The following is a 21,631-nucleotide window of genomic DNA, read 5'->3' on the forward strand; positions in this document are numbered from 1 at the left end:
GTAATGGTCGAGTATCTGAGGAGAAATATTATATATCAAGCAGACTTGTTGTGATCATAGTTCATCACCAGTGGATCAATCAGTGCAGGTGAGAGCTGTTAGCCGACTGATCCTCAGGTTTAAAAGGCAGCAGCTCAGCTGCCAGAGCGACACAAGGACTGAGACACATGAGAGACCCTGAGCCGAGCTGCACAGCTGACGCACCAGCTGGTGCATTCAAGTTTGAGTTTTGTGAATTTATGTTGAAGTAATAAAGTTAGCTGAAAAGTGAATGGTTTGGTCTGGTTGTTGTGGTGAGACCCCGGTGGCATCGCCAGTTGCCACATACATACTATGAACATGTTATTTGTATCTGTATACTGTATATGCTGTTCAGGTGTGTGTTTTCCAGCAGGACTCAAACATATCGCATCTCTATGACATCATTTGATATTTTATTGGCTGAAATTGATTGTATATCAAACTCATGAATGACATCATTAGAAAAGTGATTACACATTAATGAGTGAATTGTTCCTGGTCTCTGATTGGCTGTTGTTCCAGTGAAGTCTCTTCTGATTGGTCAGCTGTGGATGGTTGAGCTGCTGCTCCCTCGACAACAGGACACAGGTGAGTGTGAAATGATGATGATGACAGATGATGAAGATCTCTGCGAGTGTAAAGCCCACGAAAACTCTCTGACGACGAGTCACCATGACGACTGAAAGATGAAGAGTCGTCGACAGAAAAGACGGGTCGAGCAGATGTCACCTGACCAGAGAGAGAAAGAGATTTCCCCTGTTTATTGTGTGTGTGTGTGTGTAGGAACAGGAAGTCCGTGTCCACTTCACTGATCCATTTTTTTCTAAAGCATCTGATCCACAATGAGACGCACACTCACACACACACAGTGAAGTATAGATAACATATAAACAGAAGCAGGAAGTTCACACTGACGTTCACAACATCACAAGTAACAAGTGTCTGAACTCACCTAGTGAAACCACAGTAGTTACAACATGTCAACATGTTGATTTCTATTTTTTCTCCATACATGTGAACATACATACATGTCACATGTTCTGTTTTATACATGGAGAGTAAATTAATAAATAATCGTTTTCTCATTGATTTTTTTTATTTGTTGATCTGATGTCTCCTTTTGTCCAAAACAAACTTAGTTTATTGAAAACAATAAATCATCACGTTAAAGAACAAAGGAAATGAGTCACAGGTTAGAAGACATTGGTGATGTCATCATATTGAATATCAGTCACAGATCGATAAGTTCAAGTGAACTGATAACAGATCAGTGTTTTATCTCAGTTTTTGGTCTCCACCTCCTGAAAAAACATGTGGATCTTCAGCTGCTGAAAGGTCCACATGTTGTTCACAGCAGAGACAAATGTTAACAGCTGTTTACAACAGTTTTAAAGTGCCAACCATCTCGTCAGTGTGTGAACGTGTCACTTTTTGCGTTTGTACCACGGTTGGATGTTTTTCCAGAGCGACAGCCGTGTGCACTTCAGGGTCGCTCTGTAGACGTTGTCTCTTCACTGATCGAAGCAGCAGTAACAGAAGAGCTGATAAAAACATCAGTGCGATCAACACTGCAATTCCTCCTGCCAGTCGAGTGTCCACATCTCCAAACATCTGCTGTTCAGTGAACGCACCATGAGGGACTAGAGACAAGAGTTCATGTCAGTGAATGCACCATGAGGGATATTTCACCATTTTACATTATATTATATTATATTATATAGTAAAGTTGTGTGTGTAATGTTGTGTGCTCTTTTCCTGTGTTGATACTTATTACTTGTCATTATTGAGTCGTCCTGAAACACATCAACTATATACTGTCACTTTTTATAGTAAGAGCTTTTTACAAACAGTCTGTGGTGCAGAGTGAAGTTAGAAAACTTTGTGTTCATCCTGCCTGGTTTATCTGCACTTTATAGATTCTATATCAGATGAAACTGAATATTCTTTATTACTGTTCACATGTGGTTTATATATAAGTTTAAATGATTTACTTAACTGATGCTATTTTTTCATACATGTCGACTGTTTCAGAGTTTAACAACTGACACAATCTTAAGACCCAAGTTCATAACTTTTCAAAATAAAAGCTCTGTAATTCAGCTCAGTATAAAAAATGACAGCAACAAAACGGACAAAGTGCTATTACTTTGAAGACAAACTGCTAAACAGGAAGTGATTCTGTTAATGATGCTGCAATAGCGAAGTTCAGCTCCTGTGTCCAAACTGATGAAATAAAATAATCTGATTATAAAAATTATCTTTGTTGATTTTGACCTGAGGTTTGACTCGGTTAACAACCACTGCTGCAGTTAATCTGAGGACCTAAAAGAAGACATGTTCAACTCTGTCCACAGACTGAAGACACACTGTCCCCCCCCTCCCTGACTGATACAGAGGACTGGTCGATTTATTACTATTGAGACAATCACATGTTCAAATCAAACTCAACACTGATTTATATTAAACATGACACGTATGATTAAATGATTAAATCATGAGACATGAGTTCCACATACAGACAGAGAGACGTTTGTGGAATTAGGAGGCAGATTATGTTTTATATATATATTACATATTATATTTTATATATTGTTGTCACATGTTGTAATTGTCACTATATGATTGGTCACCTGCTTGTCCTCTCTGCAGAACTTCAATATCAACTGACGCTGAAACTTCTTCTCCTGATTCTTCATCTCTGGCTACGACCTGAACAACGATAAAACATTTTTCACAGCTCGGATCACATATTCACGTCAAACCGCATGTGAACCGCATCAGCTTCATATAAAAACCAGGTGAGATGTGGTGTTTCACACTTTGAAGATTTGAGTTAAAATCTTCAGTCTAATCATTGATCTGATCTGAGATCAGTCGGAGCTTTGAACAAAGAAACATTTAATCAATGATTTAACAAATCATTGATTAAATTGTTGATTAATAAAGTGCATTTTCCTGATTTCTCTAGAATCTCTGTTACCACATCTGCAACTGAAGAAAGAATACATATGTAACATGTAAGCAACATCTATGTGTAGTGTAGTTGTGTAGTTTAACATAATAGGTTAAAGGTGTGTATCCCAGGTAAACTCACCTGTAGGATGTGGCGGTCGAAGTCGTGCAGTTGGTCCGTCCTGGCGATCAGGATCCCCATCTGAGTGACATGGTACAGGCCAGACAGAGGATGAAGTGAGTAGCGGATGTTTGGATTCAGGCCCTGTGATTGGACGACAGTGATGAGTCATCCGGTGTGATTCAGGTGATAAGTGTATATAGTCAATTGGACTTGTTTGTGTGTTTGTTAAAGTCTCTTCACCAATAGTTCAACTAATGGGAGGTTTCAGGTTCTTAACCGTTGTGGGTCTGTACCTGTGTTGAGAGTCATTGTGTTAAAGAGGCAGGTTAGGGTTCCTACCGGCTGAGATGCACAATGCACTGAACACGCTAAAGTGACTGGTCTTCTCAGAGAAACAGCCACCTATGAGACCTTGAGACAAGATCCTACCAGTGGCTACAAAAGACAAAATATGAACTGTCTACACCAGTTGGAGAAGAACCAACCCTTTGATTGTCAACTTTACTACAACCTTTACCCTGAAGAAGCCATTTGTCATATCTATAGACTTCCAAAGATACACAAAGAAGAGTTTCACTCAAACCAAGCATCATAATCAGCATTCATTTGGTAACATAATACATCATCAAACCCCTGGTTCGAAACACTACATCAAAAATGGATTTTATGGAATACGTTTGGACCCAGATGAAACCATGATGTCCAACCACGTACCTAAACATTTCAAGCCCACTGACACCCTGACGCAGAAACTTGTTCACTAGGGACAAAACACCCAGACATGACCAGAAGAGGATTGCTCAGACCTATACATCGCAGAAACAAAACAACCACTACATCAACGGATGGCACAGCACAGTAGAACCAGTTCCTCAGGCCAGGACTCAGCAGTTCCCTTACACCTCAAGGACCAGGGACACTCTTCTGAAGATGGTAATGTAGGAACTTTGTCCAGAGAAGACAGATGGTTGAATGACGAGTCAAAGAAGCCTACAAAAACAATTACTTAACAGAGGAGGTGGTTTAAGACACAAATTTTGATCCCAGTTCTCTCCACAGAGAGATCCACACCCAACCTCACCCCAACCCATGTGACCCTAATGACCATAGACAATGAGACCAACTCGTGTGACTCACACAAAAGCAGGGTGGGTCTTTGACTTACAGGTATCAACTGCCATTCACACTTTGACTCTGCTCAACACAGTTAAAGACCCACAGAGGTTAAACTCCTGAAACCTCCATCAGTCAGTTAGAACTGAAGAAGGTGAAACGTCCAGTTCCACATGTTCGCTTGTCTAACGTTTGTAGATACCGTCACCTGAATGACTGAGAATCTTCACAGATAAGGTGAAAATACAGGTAGAGGAGCACATGTTCTTACATTAGAGAAGTCGCGGTCGGACACCTGGACCTGTAACACCTGGTTCCCATAGGTTGAGACGATTGAGACGGGGCTAGAGCTCTGGATGATGAAACCTTTAAAAGTGGTTCTGTTAAAAACCGGAGGGAACGTGTTTTCATTCAAAACTCTGACCACGACGAATGCCACGCTGTATTTCAGCCTGTCGTCCACCTGACACACCTGGACGAGGGGGGGACAGGTGAGGGAAGCAGACTCTGTTCTGATGGTTATGAGTGAAGCCGTACACAGGAAGGAGAATTATTACCATGACCTTGAGTGTGAAGTTTGGTGTCAGTCGTCGGTCGTCCACAGCTCGAGTTAACCTGAGCTCACCTGTCGTGTTGTTGATCTCAAACCTGCCCTGATCGTCACCTGCGGGGTCAAACTGAAAGTCACATGACCTCTGCAGTCGTCGTGTTCGACTGATGTTAAGTAAACCAACTTAAAATGAACAAACGTAACAAACTGTTGAGCTCATTTATTCAAAGTGTTAAATCACAGTGTCTCATTGTGTGGTCGTGTGACTTAACACTAAATGTTAAAGTGATAATATCGACTGCAAGGCTCCACCTTATTCATAATGTGACATCATCAGTGTGTATGTTATTTCTCGAAAGAGCATTCTGATCACGTGTCATTTTACCTTTCCTATATAAAATGTGCAATTCTTCTGAGTGTGGAAACAATAAAAACAAATTGACACAAGAAGGCCTCATTTCTCGTGGCAGCTCTGGACACTTGTTAACACCAGCAAGTTTTCAATCAATCGCTGAACATGAGAAAGACGTTTTATAAGATCAAGGAAACTGTAAAACTGTCCATGTTTATTAACATTATTAACATAAAACATGTTGAACAATCAGTCAATCAGCTGACTGATCGATCAGCTGATTGACTGTGACTGTAACCATAACACTTAGTGAGACACATGTATGTTTTTATGTAAATGACCTGATAGGATGCTGTAGATAAGAGACATGTTGATTCCTCTGTCTCCGTCCACTGCTCTGATTGGACCAGGAGAAAACTCCAGAACAACATCCTGAAACATGCGCGCGCACACACACACACACACACACACACACACACACACACACACACTTTGATTATCTGTCATTAATCTCAGAAGATATTTTATCTATATTATATATTATTATATAGGGTAAATGCTCTGTATATATACTTCAAGACTATATATTTTCTAGTCTTGAAGACTCAAAGAGTTTTACACTTTTACCATCCACCATTCACACACCTTTATACAGCTCATCTAGAGGCAATCTGGGGATTAGTGTTTTGCAAAAGGACAATTTGGCCGAGGCAATGGGGGAGACAGGGATCGAATCGCTGAGCCTCTGATTAGTTGGGCGGCTGTGGCTGAGGGGTAGAGTGGTTGTCCTCCTGAAGGTCGGCGGTACGATCCCCAGTCTTCCCCATCTGCATGCTGAAGCTTCCTTGGGCAAGAGGCTAAACACTGAATTGCCCATCATAGAACAAAAACAGTGCTGCTAATAGATGCACTGTGTGAATGGGTGAATGCGAACTGTAATGTAAAGCACTTTGAGTGGTCATCAAGACTAGAAGAGCTCTATATAAATACAAACCATTTACCATTTAGTGGACAACCCGCTCTATCTCCTGAGCCTGTGTGTTTACCTGTGTTCTGTGTGTGATGTTGGTGGTGTAGGCGGGGTTAATGCAGACAGGAACACCTGGAGCGACAGGTGAACAGGGCAGGAATTGAGGATATTGATCGTCTCCGTCCTCGATGTTCACAGATAAACGAGCAGACGAGTTGAATTTATCCTCTGTGTTTGATTCCTGTTCAGAAAAAAAATCTATTCACTGAATAGAGCAAAGTATTTATTTCTGAAAGTGTATTTGTTTCAATTATTACACATTCATTAATGACGATATAGACGATGCCACGGCGACTCCCGAACAACTACCAGAGATGAACTTTTCACTTATAGTGTCTTTGCTTGGCAGCTCAGCTCGGTCTCTTTTCCTCATGAGCTTCTCTCATGTGTGTCTCTCCTCGTGTACCCACCCTACTCAGGGAGAGTTAATTGGCCAACTAATCTCAGCTGTGCCAATCAACTCTCCCTGGTTCACCTAGAGCTGCTCTGAACCACCTCCACAATGTCATAATGGAAAGTTTGAGACTTGATTCTGGCTCCAGATTAGTTTCAGTTTCTGTATCAAAGAAAGATACAGTTCATTGATCGTTTATTGATCCTTTTATTTAAGTGTGATTGGTTAGTTCGGTTCTTGGGTGCGGAGTCAGTTATACCTGGGCCCAGATGATGAACTCCAGGTGATGTCTGGTCTCAAAGTCCAGATGTTTGTCCAACACGATGCTGCCGCTGTTTGGTAGATCGATCCTGAAGAAGGCGGCGTCCGGCTGCAGGTGACAGGTGAGTTCAGTCATGTGACTCCAGGTGATTGATCGAGGACAGAAGTATGTGGACAACTCACTGATGATTGATCAATGATGTAACTGATCATGTCTCCGTCTGCATCAACAGCTTTTACAGTGAAGATCACAGAGTTCACAGCCGTCAGCTACGAACACAGAAAACACACTTTATGATAGTATAATATTATGATATAATAGTGTAGTTATTTATAATGTTTGTACTGTTTCAGTTTATATAAAGTTTATATTGCTATCAACCGTCATCATATGACAGAAAAACCTGGCCCAATGAGCTGAGAAGACGACTCGTTCCTTAATTAATATCAGACAAACTGAAGCTGAACTTAAAGTGGAGCCTGATTGATCATCTGATCATCAGCTGATGGCAAACAGATCTGCTGCTGTCAGCTGACAGACTACAATGAGGCTGAGCTGGATTACGCTTCATTTTACAACCTCCATTTTATTTTTGTCTCATAAAGACTGTCCCACTAGACATTAGGGGAATTACCTCACTATATGATTGGTCAGTCAGAAAGTGGGCGTGGCTTGAGCTGTGGTTACCCTCCACATTTTACCTCACTGATGCTGAACGGACCAATCGTCTCCTGCAGGAAGTTTGGTCTGTTGTCGTTTTCATTCACGATCTCCACCAGGATCCTGAACTGACTCTGAGAACACAGGTAACACAGGTAACTCAGGTAAACTCATTAACCTTACTCAAGTGTTAACACCCTTGATTTACCTGCATGACATCATCTTCATAACAGGTGAGCTCTGCTACCAGCACCGATCCCTGAACCTGAGAATCAGAAACATGTCAGTGATGTATGTTCCAGGTGTTAGTCACAGCCCAGGTGAGTGTGTTGTTCAGGTGAGTGTGATGTTCTGGTGCATATTATAATAATAATAATAATAATACATCTGATTTATAGGCGCCTTTCAGAGCACCCAAGGTCCCCTTACACCGCAGATAAACAAAAACAACAACATAAACAATGTATCAAAAACATCAATAAAATAAATCAAATGAAATGAACAATGAATAAAAAATGGAAGACAATCAAACTGAAAAAGCGAGTTTGTGGATGGCCTTAAAGGTGAGGAGCAGAATCTTAAAAACAATGCGGTATTTGACCGGGAGCCAATGAAGCTGCTGAAGGACAGGAGTGATGTGATTAATGGGGGGGGGGGGAGATGATGCGAGCAGCAGTTCTGGACTTATTGAAGTTTATAAGAGAATCTATGAGGGAGACCAAAAAGAAGGGAATTACAGTAATCAATGCAGGATGTAACCAGGGTGTGGACGAGAATGGCGGCGGTGTTGGGTTTGAGCGATGGGCGGAGACGATTAATGTTGCGTAGATGAAAGTATGTGGACCAGGTGACATTATTGATGTGGGCTTGGAAAGATAGAGTGCTGTCAAGGATGACACCCAGACTCTTAACCTGACGGGAGGGAGAAACTAAAGAGTTGTCAATATTGAAGGATAGATTGTCTGATTTTGAAAAGGTGGATTTAGTGCCAATAAGGACAACTTTGGTTTTATCGCGATTGAGTTTTAGGAAATTGCAGTGTTGTACAGGTGAGTGATGTAGAGGTGTACCTCCCTGTCCAGGACTCTGGAGAGCGAAGTGTTGAGTCGGATGGTTCCACCCTCTAAGTAGAACCAGTCTGCGCTGTCTCCACTCAGACAAAGTCTGATAGTGTTCGCTCGTTGTTCTCCGCTGATGCTGATGTTGGCTATGAACTGACCGAGCGGACTGTTCTCTCTGACCGATGCCAAGATGTCCGACCCGCCTTGACACGGACCGGCTGACGACAAACACAGAAAGAGACGTGAAATATGGTGATGAAGTTGTGCTTCTATGATTAACGATATTGGCTGGAAGAGGATGATGGGACATAATTTGATCATTAATCTATTGTCATGACGACAGAATCTTTGATGATCAGTAACTTTTCGTGTTTTCTAATCACGAGTTTTCTAAAATCATAGGAACCTGAAGAGAACGTTAAAGAACCTGGTGTTCTCACCTGTAACCACATGATATGATAACCTGAGAACCACCTGCCACAGCAGCAGCCTGCAGCGTCTCAGCATCGTCCTTGTCCTATGCTTTGTCCTCGTCCTCCGCTTTATCCTTGTCCTCCTGAACACAAACACTCACCAGTGACACTTTGTGATTTAAAATGCAAAACTTTACGTACTGTAAAAAGTTGTCCTCTGTTTTCTACAGATTGTTTTTATTATGTTGTTGTCGCCCATGAAACAACAAACTGAAAGTATTAACATTAGAACCACACACACACACACACACACATCTACTGAGCCCTTACCTCTCTCTCCTGGGATCTTCTGACACTTGGACTCTCTCTCTCCGTCTGTTCAGGCTGATCTCAGCTTCATCACAGTTTTTATCCTTTCATTTTATCATCTTTTTACATTTTCCTGTTTCAGCAGCAGAGACTCGCTTCATTATTCAGAGAGAACAGAGCGCAGCCTGTTGCTGTGCGTGTGTGTGTGTGTGTGTGTGTGTGTGTGTGTGTGTGTGTGTGTGTGTGTGAGAGAGAGAGAATTAGCAAAGAGCTTACGGGAGCATTAATGAGCTCGATAAGTAGGTCAACAGTTTAACACAACAGGACCTGCTGCTACTGATGTAATTGTAATGGTATACTGCAGTAACTATAGTATTATTACACTACTGTAGTAACTGTAGAAATATAGTGCAGTAACTAGAGTATTACAACAGTAATTATTAATATATATATATATATATATAATAGTACTACTATTACTAGTAGTAACTATACGTACAGTGTAGTACATCGTACATAGTATGAGTACAGTAACTATAGTATTATTACACTTCTGAAGTAACTAATAATATATTGCAATAACTATAATAATATTAAAGTACTGTAGTAAATATATATATACTGTAGTAACTATAATACTATACTGCAATAACTATAGTAATACTACAGGACTGAAGTAACAATACTGATACTTGCAACTGAAGTATGTGTTACTACAGTATGTGATACTACAGTATTAGTTACTGCAGTATTAGAAGTTACCTCAGTATTAGTTACCACAGTATCAGTATAGTTGCTACAGTATTTGTTACCACAGTATTAGTATAATTACTGCAGTACTAGTTGCTACAGTTTTAGTAGAGTACGACACCTGAACTCACCTGTTGATCAGCTGACTCAGTATTACAGTATTAGTTACTATAGAGTTACTTACTACAGTCTTAGTATCATTAATACAGTATAAGTATAGTTACTTCAGTGTTGGTAACTACAGTATGAGTATAGTTACTGCAGTATTAGTAGAGAACGACACCCAAACTCGCCAAACTTGCAGCTGATTTAGTATTAGTATTAACGACATAAGTATTAGTAACTACAGAAATAGTATGACATTTTAATATGCTGATTTTTATCTGGTTTTATTTTAAACTATTTTCTTTCTTTCTGAATGATGACATCATCACATCAAACTTAAAAACTTAATTTAATTTCACAAACTTAGTTTCATTCACAAAAACACGTTTCTGTAAAAACTAGAAATAAAAAAAGTCTACATCACCATGACAACAATAACTCTGAGACAGTAATCTGATTACTGCTACTCCTATATTACAACCTTCACATTACATCTCCGATGTCGTTAAAAATGACTCGGACTTGGTTTGAAGAACGTCTCTGTTTCTGACGTTTGTGTGTTTTGGTTAATTGTCGTCATTTCACGATTATGGGTAAATCAACCCATGATTTGCTGTTTCTTCTTCTTCTCTTTTTCATCAGTCCATTCCCTTGGTGGAGCCCCTCCCTCCTCTTTGCCGCTTTTCCTTCTGACATGGTCTGATCCAGGGACAGACAAAGATGGCGTCTATGTGAGAAAGAGGAGGAGAATTGATGATTCAGCAGATGTTGATGTAAAGTTACTGTTCACTTGGATGGTAAAAGCCAGAATATCCATTTATTTTAATTATTACAACCGGATGTGGGCTCATGGTGACATCTTGACTTCTGTAGAAAGAAATCAACTCTATTTTTCAGTAGGGTTTTTGTGATTGATTCATCTGATGGAAGATTTATTTATTGATTTATTGAACTGTTTTTAAGAATGGTTGTTTGTAAATGCCTCTTTGAAAGATTGATAGAATGAAGTTTTTCTCTCTCTCTCTCTATATATATATATAACATATTAACATGCTCAATAATTTGTGTTAATGATCTTTATTTTAATTATTTATTTTATTTATGCGTGTATCGTACTTCCTGTTCTTCTTCCTGTTCCCATTTTCAGAGAATGTCACTTCCTGTTCTTCGTCATTACTTGCCCAGTCTCCATTAGATTCACCTGGAGGTTCAGTTTCACCTGAGGATACATTTTTCTGTGAGTTCCAGAATCTTCCTCAGTCTGTTTCTCGTGTGTTAGAACTGTTACATTTATTGATTTTTCTATTTTTGCCTCTTTCCTGATTGAAGAGTAAATATTGAACGTTTCCTTGTCTCGAGCCTCATAGATGGATCACTGAAACATGTTGAAGCTCAGACTTTTCACATGCTTTTAAAGCCACAGCGAACAGGAAACTAGTGAAGCAGATGCAGTCTGTGGTACTGGGAGCACTTTACGGGTCAGGTTGGTTCTGTTCGGCTCCAGCAGCTGACAGAGGTTTATCCTCTGAGGAGAATCTAGATCTTTCAGAAACTCGAAGGATCTTGTGGGTCTCTGAAGACCCTGGTCCTCCTCAGAGACTCGAACAATCCACACCAGCTCCACGGATCCTCTAAGAACATGTCATGGTTCAAAGGAAGGGATTGGTCAGTGGGTGGAGCTTTATACTGTTTATACTGTCATTACTGTCATTATACTGTATATTATACTTATACATTATACTGTCATTCGAGACAATCGAAGAATCTTACGTCAGGAAACAAATGTGATGTCATCAGAATAAAATTGATAAAATACTAACAAAAGCAACATGTTGTTAAAAAACATTTTATTAATCAGGAGATTCCAAGTTTCAACATGGACGATTAATAAAAATCACCCAAAAAAATCTACATTTGCTTTCACAGTTTTGTCTTTGAATGAGTTTCTGAAATTAAACTTTTATTTATTTACTCTTCACATTTTTCCTTCATCTGCTGAATATGGTCTAAAAACTAAAGTTCCCATGAGCCTCTCCTGCTGCTGTTATGGACAAAACTGAAGCTGTATATTGTGTTTTCACTTTTTTAACAAATTAAATATCAACTTCTTTTCACAATGAAAGAGAATGATGAATGTGAACAATGAGAGTGAGAACTAGCACAAAGTTGAGGAGTCATTGAGGATCAGATCTTATGATGATCCCGTGATAATCGGCCACTTCCTGTCATTTCTTCCCATTTCCATACGGGTCGCTGGTGGCGCGGCCTGCTGTCTCGTCCCCAAACTGCAGGCCGGAGACAAGGTTGGTGGTAAGACAGGTAGGGAGGAGACAGCGAACGCTGCTTATGAAGGTAAGAACGATGATAAAATCACTTAGTATCAATAAAACATTGTTTATAAAGTTTAATCTCTATAAACAGATTATATACGAATAAACTGAATCTGTGCACAACGGAGAGGAAGCTTCTGGTTTCTATTTCTAGTTTGACCAATCACGTTTGAGCACGCTTTGGTTGCCCACAGATAAACAGATTGGGTGGAGAGAGAGAGAGGAGGAACACATTAATCTATATCAAAGATAATTGTTCATAAATATTAGTCGAAATGTCGTATGGACCTAAAACACCAACAAATACAGATAAACTTGCACTTGAAGAAAGTATCATCTGATAAATCTTATACATCACAATTATCATCTGATACATCATAGATATATTATGATATATCATAAATATAATCTGATATATTGAATATCATCTGATAAATTATATGATAAATCATTTGATATATCATATATTTTTTTATACTAAACCCCATTTGATATATTCATATATAATAGATGCCATCTGGTAAATCGAATATAAATATCACCTGTTTTGTTTGTTTTATGGAGAAATGTTTGACTCTGATTATAGAAACTCGTCGGTAAACAGTTTACAGAAGACAAAGACTTCCTTTGATCTCTGCACCTGTAGAACCAAAGTATTTTTTCATCATCCGACGATGAGCTCAGATTGGGTGAACTTCAAAAAACACAACTCCCTCAGCCAATCAGATTATGAGAGAAAATCTTACCTTTGCAGCATGACCCTGCTGTAAAACAGAAGAGATTTGAATGAATCTGATTAAAAGATGAAACTTGATTTGAAAAGATCAAATTAAATTTACATTTTTTAAACATCAGTGACATCCTGTTTTCATAATAATCATAAATATATTAAGTATATATATTATACATTATAATTTAAGAAGTGTTTGAATATAGTCGAACTGACCTAAAGTCGCTCATGAACGTCATGTTGAGGTGATGAAACTCGAGACTGTGGATGAAGAAAAAACTATTCAAGCAGGTTTCAACACAGAAAAAGGGAAATCATCGTTAACAAAGTGACGACATCACAACAACATAAACACAACAAAACAGGTTTAATTAATTCAGTTCAGATTTACCTGCTGTTGTTGAGTGAGGGAGGAAGAGGAGCAGCAGACAACATCATCATCATCATCATGACAACCACAGCAACAGACTTCATCATCTGATGTACAGCAGAGAGCGAGAGAGCGAGCGAGCAGCTTCTCTTTCAGAATGAAGGGGACTTGTCCAGAGAAACTGAATTTATAATGAACCTGTTTACACACCAGCGTCAGCCGACCTTCAGCCAACGTCCAGCCGACCTTCAGCCGACCTTCTCTCTGTCATCATGAATGATGAGGAGCCTCAGTGTCATTTTAATATTAACCGATGACATCAGCTGATGTCAGCGGCCCTGACCTCTGATCAGTTTAAATCATCGTTACGGAAACAGCTTCACCCCAAGTCAGATAAGATCATATTTATTTTGTTCTGTTGTACAAGCACAGATTTACAGACAGTGACGTCATGTTATATTTTAATATATATATATTTAGTTCAAACATTTTAATCACATTGACACAAAATCATTACATTTCAGTTATAATTAATACATTTTTCATCTTCACGTTTGAAAACAACAAAACGTAAAAGATAAAAAACTGAAAAACTTCACAGACGACGTTTATTTTCTACGTTAACATCAAACTTTTCCAGAAGAAACAACATCAACAGGAGTCACATGAAAACTGAAACACCGTCCACTTCCTGGAAACAAAAATACGAAGGACTACATATCAACATCCATCCTCATGGAAACAACACATCAGGGACATTTCTATTTATCACACTCTGCGTGTGTGCGCGCGTCTCCGCTTGTTTATCGAAAGTCTTCGGCAGAGAACATGCCCTTGGCGCGGCGCAGGATAGAATCCTTGGACGCGTCGTACGGATGCTCTTTGGATGGAATCTCCAACACGGCAGGAATCGACTGCATGTGGCCGTCGATGGCATGACGGATCATCTCAGCTATGAACTGGTTGATCAGGATGATGCCGATATCGTTACGGGCCAAGAAACTCCTGTAGAGAGAGACAGAGAGCAAGAGAGACAGACAGAGAGACAGAGAGCAAGAGAGAGACAGAGCCAGAGAGCAAGAGAGAGACAGAGACAGAGAGACAGAGAGCAAGAGAGAGAGAGAGAGAGAGAGAGACAGAGAGACAGAGAGAGAGAGAGAGAGAGACAGAGAGAGAGACAGAGAGAGAGACAGACAGAGAGACAGACAGAGAGAGAGACAGAGAGACAGAGAGCAAGAGAGACAGAGAGACAGAGAGAGACAGACAGACAGAGAGAGAGACAGAGAGACAGAGGGAGAGAGAGAGAGAGAGACAGACAGACAGAGAGAGAGACAGAGAGACAGAGACAGAGACAGAGAGAGAGAGACAGAGAGGGAGGGAGAGAGAGAGAGAGAGACAGACAGACAGACAGACAGATTTTAGTTTTACTGGTGAAACTCGTCTCAGTTAAATTCTGAAAAGTGGTTAGCTGGATTGTTAATTTGTTGGTTGGTTAGTTAACTAGTTGGCCAGTTACGTAGGTAGTTGGTTCATTCGTTGGTTAATTAGTTAGTAGTTAGTAAATAGTTGGTTGGTTAGTTAGGTTGTTAGTTCGCTGGTTAGTTGGTTAGGTAGGTAGTTGGTTGGTTGGGTGACCAGCTCAGAACGAGGGCAGATTTCTAAAATGACAGAACTGAGATTTAAAAAACCCAAAACATCAAAACCAACCTTCATTCAAATTGGGTTGGGGGGGTTCGGGGGCAGTTAGAGAAGAAGCGTCATTAAAATACGAGTCAAAGCGTGAATGTGAACGAGCTTCGGTTTGATTCTCACTTGAACGTCTCCTCTATCTCGGTGATGCTCGTGTCCTTCTCCACCACCAGGAAATTCGGTTTCCGGTTTTTGTTCAGTTCACCGACGCCACCGAGCAGGAAGCCCGTGCACGTGTCCTCGTCCCCGATCACTGCAATCAGTTTCCCGCGACCCGCCATCACGATCAGAGATGAACGTTTTACCGAAAACCGGAGAAAAACACTTCCGCTTCTTCACGGAGCCCGAGTGTCATGTGACAGTCAGCTGACTGCAACTTCCGCTGAGCTCACACAGCTCCCCGCCCCCTGCTGGTCACACAAAAGAACATAATAATAATAAGAACTATATACTGTAAATCTGAAAAACCCTAAACCTAACCCACACGACCATTAAGAGCAATTATTTGTTCAGATTCAAGTTCATCATTAGTCGGTGTACAGAACATTAGACAGCAGACATTTTGATTGAAATACAACAAACCTAATACAGAATTCATATGATGGGCCTGATAGTATAGTTCTTTATAGATACCGGTGTTGGTGTTAAGGGAAATTAAATAACCGAAACACTTACAAAGGAGGCTGTGAATAATAATAATAATATAAATTTATGAAATAAATAAAATGCACTGATGTGATCGCCAGCTTCAGTAAAGACTAAGAAGGACAGGAGGCAGAAACAAAGGGAGGAAGACATGAAAAACAACTCAAAGAACAAGTGTTATAGAAAACGATTTGATTATCTTAGAAAAACGAATATAACTGAGAGAAGTTTTTAAACTCAATAGATAATATAAGACTGATCCACACTCCACACCAGCTGGTGGCAGTAATGCACCAATATAATCAAGAAGAAGAAGAAGAAGAAGAAGAAGAAGGACTAGTCAGTCAGTCAGTCAGTCACGTGACAGGATCACGAGGAATACGGAAGTGGAAGAAGAAGATGGTGGGTGTTTTTATATTTTTCATCTTTATGAAATTATTCAACTGTTAAGTTTACATGTTAGCTGTTAGCTTGTTAGCCTGATAGCTTGTATCTCTCCCCCTCAGACCACCGCAGCTCTGACCGCAGGTCTGGAGAGAATCCCGGATCAACTGGGGTACCTCGTGATCAGCGAGGACGGAGTACTGGCTGTGAGTACTATTACTGCGTTACTGCGTTACACTTACCGAGAGACAGTTACTCCGTTACACTTACCGAGAGACAATTAGAGTTACAGTTACTAAGTTACTGCGTAACAATTACAGAGAGACAGTTACTCCGTTACACTTACTGAGTGACAGTTACTGAGAGACAGTTACTGAGAGACAGTTACTGAGAGACAGTTACTGAGCTACTGAGCTACTGAGAGACAGTTACTGAGAGACAGTTACTGAGAGACAGTTACTGAGCTACTGAGCTACTGAGAGACAGTTACTGAGTGACAGTTACTGAGAGACAGTTACTGAGAGACAGTTACTGAGAGACAGTTACTAAGCTACTGAGAGACAGTTACTGAGAGACAGTTACTGAGAGACAGTTACTAAGCTACTGAGAGACAGTTACTGAGTTACAGTTACTGAGAGACAGTTACTAAGCTACTGAGAGACAGTTACTAAGAGACAGTTACTAAGCTACTGAGAGACAGTTACTGAGAGACAGTTACTGAGTGACAGTTACTGAGAGACAGTTACTAAGCTACTGAGAGACAGTTACTGAGAGACAGTTACTAAGCTACTGAGGCAGTTACTAAGAGACAGTTACTCCGTTACACTTACTGAGTGACAGTTACTGAGAGACAGTTACTGAGAGACAGTTACTGAGCTACTGAGCTACTGAGAGACAGTTACTGAGAGACAGTTACTGAGTGACAGTTACTGAGAGACAGTTACTGAGAGACAGTTACTGAGAGACAGTTAAGCTACTGAGCTACTGAGAGACAGTTACTGAGAGACAGTTACTAAGCTACTGAGAGACAGTTACTGAGTTACAGTTACTGAGAGACAGTTACTAAGCTACTGAGAGACAGTTACTAAGAGACAGTTACTAAGCTACTGAGAGACAGTTACTGAGAGACAGTTACTGAGTGACAGTTACTGAGAGACAGTTACTAAGCTACTGAGAGACAGTTACTGAGAGACAGTTACTAAGCTACTGAGGCAGTTACTAAGAGACAGTTACTAAGCTACTGAGAGACAGTTACTGAGAGACAGTTACTAAGCTACTGAGGCAGTTACAAAGAGACAGTTACTAAGCTACTGAGAGACAGTTACTGAGAGACAGTTACTAAGAGACAGTTACTGAGAGACAGTTACTAAGCTACTGAGAGACAGTTACTGAGAGACAGTTACTAAGCTACTGAGAGGCAGTTACTAAGAGACAGTTACTAAGCTACTGAGAGACAGTTACTGAGTTACAGTTACTAAGAGACAGTTACTGAGAGACAGTTACTAAGCTACTGAGAGACAGTTACTGAGAGACAGTTACTGAGTTACAGTTACTGAGTGACAGTTACTGAGAGACAGTTACTAAGCTACTGAGAGACAGTTACTGAGAGACAGTTACTGAGTTACAGTTACTGAGAGACAGTTACTGAGAGACAGTTACTAAGCTACTGAGAGACAGTTACTGAGTTACAGTTACCGAGAGACAGTTACTGAGTGACAGTTACTGAGAGACAGTTACTAAGAGACAGTTACTAAGCTACTGAGAGACAGTTACTGAGTTACAGTTACTGAGAGACAGTTACTGAGAGACAGTTACTAAGAGACAGTTACTAAGCTACTGAGAGACAGTTACTGAGTTACAGTTACTGAGAGACAGTTACTGAGTTACAGTTACTAAGAGACAGTTACTAAGCTACTGAGAGACAGTTACTAAGAGACAGTTACTGAGAGACAGTTACTGAGTTACAGTTACTGAGAGACAGTTACTAAGCTACTGAGAGACAGTTACTAAGAGACAGTTACTGAGAGACAGTTACTGAGTTACAGTTACTGAGAGACAGTTACTAAGCTACTGAGAGACAGTTACTGAGAGACAGTTACTGAGAGACAGTTACTGAGTTACAGTTACTGAGAGACAGTTACTAAGCTACTGAGAGACAGTTACTGAGAGACAGTTACTGAGAGACAGTTACTAAGCTACTGAGAGACAGTTACTGAGAGACAGTTACTGAGAGACAGTTACTAAGCTACTGAGAGACAGTTACTGAGTTACAGTTATTGATGTGATGTCATATTGTCATGATGATCTATTATTTATTTTATTTTAGATTGTAGGACTAGATGGTGAATATCTCTATCTCGTTTGAAGGTTTTCTGCACAATTTAAGTTAAAAACTACCAGTAGATGTTAGCAGATGTTAGCAGATGTTAGCAGATGTTATTAGATGTTAGCAGGTGTCAGCAGGTGTCAGCAGGTGTCAGTAGATGTTAGCAGGTGTTAGCAGGTGTCAGTAGGTGTTAGCAGGTGTTAGCAGCCACCAGCGGATGTTAGCAGATGTTAGCAGGTGTTAGCAGGTGTTAGCAGCCACAGCGGATGTTAGCAGATGTTAGCAGGTGTCAGCAGGTGTCAGCAGGTGTAGCAAAGATGTTCAGATGTAGAGTGCAGCATTAGCAGATTGTCAGTGAGGGATTAGCAGTTAGCCACCAGCGGATTCAGATGTTGGAGTGTCAGCAGGTGTTAGCAGATGTTAGTAGATGTTAGCAGGTGTCAGCAGGTGTCAGTAGATGTTAGCAGGTGTCAGTATATGTTAGCAGGTGTCAGTAGGTGTTAGCAGATGTTAGCAGGTGTTAGCAGCCACCAGCGGATGTTAGCAGATGTTAGCAGATGTTAGCAGGTGTTAGCAGGTGTTAGCAGATGTTAGCAGATGTTAGCAGGTGTTAGCAGATGTTAGCAGGTGTTAGCAGGTGTTAGCAGGTGTTAGCAGCCACCAGCGGATGTTAGGGACATAACTTCAGTTGTGTATCTTAGCGTCATCAAGTGTTTTGGGTTGTAATCAACGATACAGGCTGAACTTGAGGTTATGCTGAGGCTAAAGGTAAATCTGATAATATAATCTATAATATTGTTTTTATCATATGTTGTTGACATTATGATCTATATCTATACACATTCTTTTTCACATCATTCAATATTGATATGTCGCGATAATGCAAAAAAAAATTTGGCCCAGCAATATCTATAATGTTATTAAATATTATATTAACATTATTTAGGTTCATCATAACTACAACACAGAATAACTAGTTGAAACGTGATTTAAGGTATTTTGAATTTAAGACTGTTAAAGATGGTTAAATTGTAGATATCTGAATCTGGGATTATCATCATAAATTGCAGATGTCTTTAATACATATAGAAACAGCATTTTACAATAAACAGCTGGAAATGGTCAAATGTAGCTTTTGTCTTTTAATGTGATTAATAATCGATTAATCCCAAAAATTGTTGACGGAATGATCGTTGGTTGCAGCTTTAATAAATAACCTGAGGATACCTGACCTCTGACCCCTGGTGTCAGTCTGCAGGTGAGCTGGAGAACGACGAACACACGGCGTGTGTGATGATGGAGATGGTTCGAACAGCGAGTCGCTTCAGGTTACCTGGATCAGCTGATCCGCCCTTCAAACGCATGTCAGGTACCATGACTCACACAGTGTTTACCTGCAGGGGGCGCTGTCACATGACTCACCTTTTGTTTTCTGTCCTGAAGTGATTCTGGACGACTTCGTTTACACGGTGACGGTTTCTGGACAGAAAGTTTTCGTGGTCAAACGACAAAACAACCAACAGGAACCAATCAGCATCTGACGGTGTGAGGTCACGAGGATTAGATGGTTGATGAAGATGATGATGTCAGAGGTCACTGTGACGTGCAGATGGTTTCCAGTAGTTGAACTTTGTTGTATTTAAACAGTTTGTGAATAAAACTATTCTTGAGGTTTTTCTGATGCTCCACCTCAGTTTGTTTGTTACATTCTTGTGAACACGATATTATTAACACACCTCGAGGGAATTCAATCTTCAAATAGGGTACAAGCGTTCACTTAGGTCACAGATGAACTGAATAGATTTTAGAGGTCAAAGGTCAAGGTCACTGTGAAGTCATACATGTTTTAACTTCATGATGTTACGTAATGAGTCAGTACATTAAATGTGTGACTGAGATTGAACAACCATAGGTTTCAGCGTCTGATTCAAACTAGAATCAGACGCTAACCCTAACCCTAAGAACTGAAAATCAGGTTCCAACGTCTCAGTTTCTCCTTCATCTTTATTCACCTCGTGTTTTTTATCAGGGTCAAAGAAAAGTGTAAGGAAACGAAGTATTTGACTTTTCATTAGTAGAGTCACATCCTGTTCAGCATAGTTCAGGTCAGAGGTCACAAACCTCTAAATCATCTCCTTTCCTCACCACTCATTCTGTACGCCAGAGGTCACTAACAGGCGGACCGCGGTCCGGGTCCGGACCCAGAAGCCGCCCCGTACGGACCCGGACCTACAACCAAATCAGAAGGTTATGATTTAAAACCTGACGGGGCGCTTCTATTTGTAATCAGCGCAGCTTCTGTAGTCTTTACGGTAGTGGTTTAGCGGATGAGGAAACGCACAGACCAATTGCATGCGAGTTAAGCCATCCCACGTGATACCACTCAGCCAATCAGGTCTGTGCATTCCAGCAGGTAAACATTGTGACTCTACAGTGCAGACAGAGGAGAGGTAGAGGCAACTTACACATGAGAAGACGGTAGAAAGAAAAAGACACATAGAGATACAGGTAGAGAAAACAGAGGGAGAGATACAGGAGTGAGACGGAGAAAGGGAGAGAAACAGGAGTGAGACGGAGAAAGGGAGAGAAACAGAGGAGTGAGACGGAGAAAGGAGAGAACACAGGAGTGAGACGGAGAAAGGAGAGAAACAGGAGTGAGACGGGAAAAGGAGAGAAACAGGAGTGATGAGAAAGGGAGAGAAACAGGAGTGAGACGGAGAAAGGGAGAGAAACAGAGGAGTGAGACGGAGAAACAGGAGTGAGACGGAGAAAGTGGAGAAACAGGAGTGAGACAGGACAGGAGTAGACGGAGAAAGTGAAGAAACAGGAGTGAGACTGAGAAAGTGGAGAAACAGAGTGAGAGGAGAAACAGAGAGAGGACGGAGAAATGAGACAGAAGGAGGAAGAGACAGGAGTGAGACGGAGAAACAGGAGTGAGACGAGAGCAGGAGTGAGACAGAGACAGGAGTGAGACGGAGAAAGTGGAGAAACAGGAGTGAGACGGAGAAAGTTGAGAAACAGGAGTGAGACTGAGAGTTGAGAAACAGGAGTGAGACGGAGA

At 40.6% G+C, this 21,631-nt stretch overlaps 4 protein-coding genes across 16 annotated transcripts; 1 reads left to right on the forward strand and 3 right to left on the reverse strand.

Annotated features, from left to right (window-relative positions):
• Positions 1–417: 417 nt before the first annotated feature.
• Positions 418–9,465, reverse strand: cdhr5-rs (cadherin-related family member 5, related sequence). 2 transcript variants are annotated; one of them, XM_035147016.2, is made up of 15 exons: positions 9,263–9,465; positions 8,960–9,075; positions 8,529–8,737; positions 7,667–7,723; positions 7,500–7,592; positions 6,981–7,067; positions 6,796–6,906; positions 6,159–6,323; positions 5,454–5,544; positions 4,768–4,874; positions 4,482–4,682; positions 3,116–3,238; positions 2,652–2,730; positions 1,465–1,661; positions 418–750 (listed from the first exon to the last, which is right to left on the reverse strand). In XM_035147016.2, exons 2-15 carry the CDS (start codon positions 9,024–9,026, stop codon positions 499–501), a joined length of 1,839 nt encoding a protein of 612 aa, XP_035002907.1. In that variant the 5' UTR covers positions 9,027–9,075; positions 9,263–9,465; the 3' UTR covers positions 418–498. The 2 variants fall into 2 exon arrangements, with proteins under 2 accessions (XP_035002907.1, XP_035002908.1); XM_035147017.2 differs by lacking the exon at positions 4,482–4,682.
• Positions 9,466–11,926: 2,461 nt separating this feature from the next.
• On the reverse strand, positions 11,927–13,708 carry zgc:193726 (uncharacterized protein LOC561161 homolog). 12 transcript variants are annotated; one of them, XM_035147629.1, is made up of 4 exons: positions 13,548–13,708; positions 13,373–13,417; positions 13,173–13,187; positions 11,927–12,381 (listed from the first exon to the last, which is right to left on the reverse strand). In XM_035147629.1, exons 1-4 carry the CDS (start codon positions 13,631–13,633, stop codon positions 12,288–12,290), a joined length of 240 nt encoding a protein of 79 aa, XP_035003520.1. In that variant the 5' UTR covers positions 13,634–13,708; the 3' UTR covers positions 11,927–12,287. The 12 variants fall into 12 exon arrangements, with proteins under 12 accessions (XP_035003520.1, XP_035003516.1, XP_035003515.1 ...); XM_035147625.1 differs by having other exon boundaries at positions 11,927–12,436; XM_035147624.1 differs by having other exon boundaries at positions 11,927–12,439.
• Positions 13,709–13,915: 207 nt separating this feature from the next.
• atp6v1f (ATPase H+ transporting V1 subunit F) lies at positions 13,916–15,585 on the reverse strand. Its single transcript, XM_035148104.1, has 2 exons — positions 15,339–15,585; positions 13,916–14,531 (listed from the first exon to the last, which is right to left on the reverse strand). The coding sequence occupies exons 1-2, from the start codon at positions 15,494–15,496 to the stop codon at positions 14,330–14,332; spliced, it is 360 nt and encodes a 119-aa protein (XP_035003995.1). The 5' UTR covers positions 15,497–15,585; the 3' UTR covers positions 13,916–14,329.
• A 525-nt stretch (positions 15,586–16,110) lies between these two features.
• lamtor4 (late endosomal/lysosomal adaptor, MAPK and MTOR activator 4) lies at positions 16,111–20,246 on the forward strand. Its single transcript, XM_035148132.2, has 4 exons — positions 16,111–16,262; positions 16,367–16,450; positions 19,822–19,939; positions 20,014–20,246. Exons 1-4 carry the CDS (start codon positions 16,149–16,151, stop codon positions 20,109–20,111), a joined length of 414 nt encoding a protein of 137 aa, XP_035004023.2. The 5' UTR covers positions 16,111–16,148; the 3' UTR covers positions 20,112–20,246.
• Positions 20,247–21,631: the final 1,385 nt, after the last annotated feature.

The sequence above is a fragment of the Hippoglossus stenolepis genome, chromosome 22 (genome assembly GCF_022539355.2).
Source record: "Hippoglossus stenolepis isolate QCI-W04-F060 chromosome 22, HSTE1.2, whole genome shotgun sequence".
Lineage (NCBI taxonomy): Eukaryota > Metazoa > Chordata > Actinopteri > Pleuronectiformes > Pleuronectidae > Hippoglossus > Hippoglossus stenolepis.

Bases quoted from the DNA above. Each gene is read 5' to 3' on its own strand.
- cdhr5-rs (XM_035147016.2), bottom strand. From the start codon at position 9,026: ATGCTGAGACGCTGCAGGCTGCTGCTGTGGCAGGTGGTTCTCAGGTTA. The intron at 7,593-7,666 runs GTAAATCAAGGG...CTGTGTTCTCAG, and splicing joins ATGAAGATGATGTCATGCAG to AGTCAGTTCAGGATCCTGGT. The intron at 5,545-6,158 runs GTAAACACACAG...CGCATGTTTCAG, and splicing joins ACATCACACACAGAACACAG to GATGTTGTTCTGGAGTTTTC.
- atp6v1f (XM_035148104.1), bottom strand. From the start codon at position 15,496: ATGGCGGGTCGCGGGAAACTGATTGCAGTGATCGGGGACGAGGACACG. The intron at 14,532-15,338 runs GTGAGAATCAAA...CTCTCTCTACAG, and splicing joins GAGATAGAGGAGACGTTCAA to GAGTTTCTTGGCCCGTAACG.
- zgc:193726 (XM_035147618.1), bottom strand. From the start codon at position 13,633: ATGATGAAGTCTGTTGCTGTGGTTGTCATGATGATGATGATGATGTTG. The intron at 13,436-13,547 runs GTAAATCTGAAC...CTGCTTGAATAG, and splicing joins CCCTCACTCAACAACAGCAG to TTTTTTCTTCATCCACAGTC.
- lamtor4 (XM_035148132.2), top strand. From the start codon at position 16,149: ATGCACCAATATAATCAAGAAGAAGAAGAAGAAGAAGAAGAAGAAGGA. The intron at 16,263-16,366 runs GTGGGTGTTTTT...TCTCCCCCTCAG, and splicing joins GGAAGTGGAAGAAGAAGATG to ACCACCGCAGCTCTGACCGC. The intron at 19,940-20,013 runs GTACCATGACTC...TCTGTCCTGAAG, and splicing joins GCCCTTCAAACGCATGTCAG to TGATTCTGGACGACTTCGTT.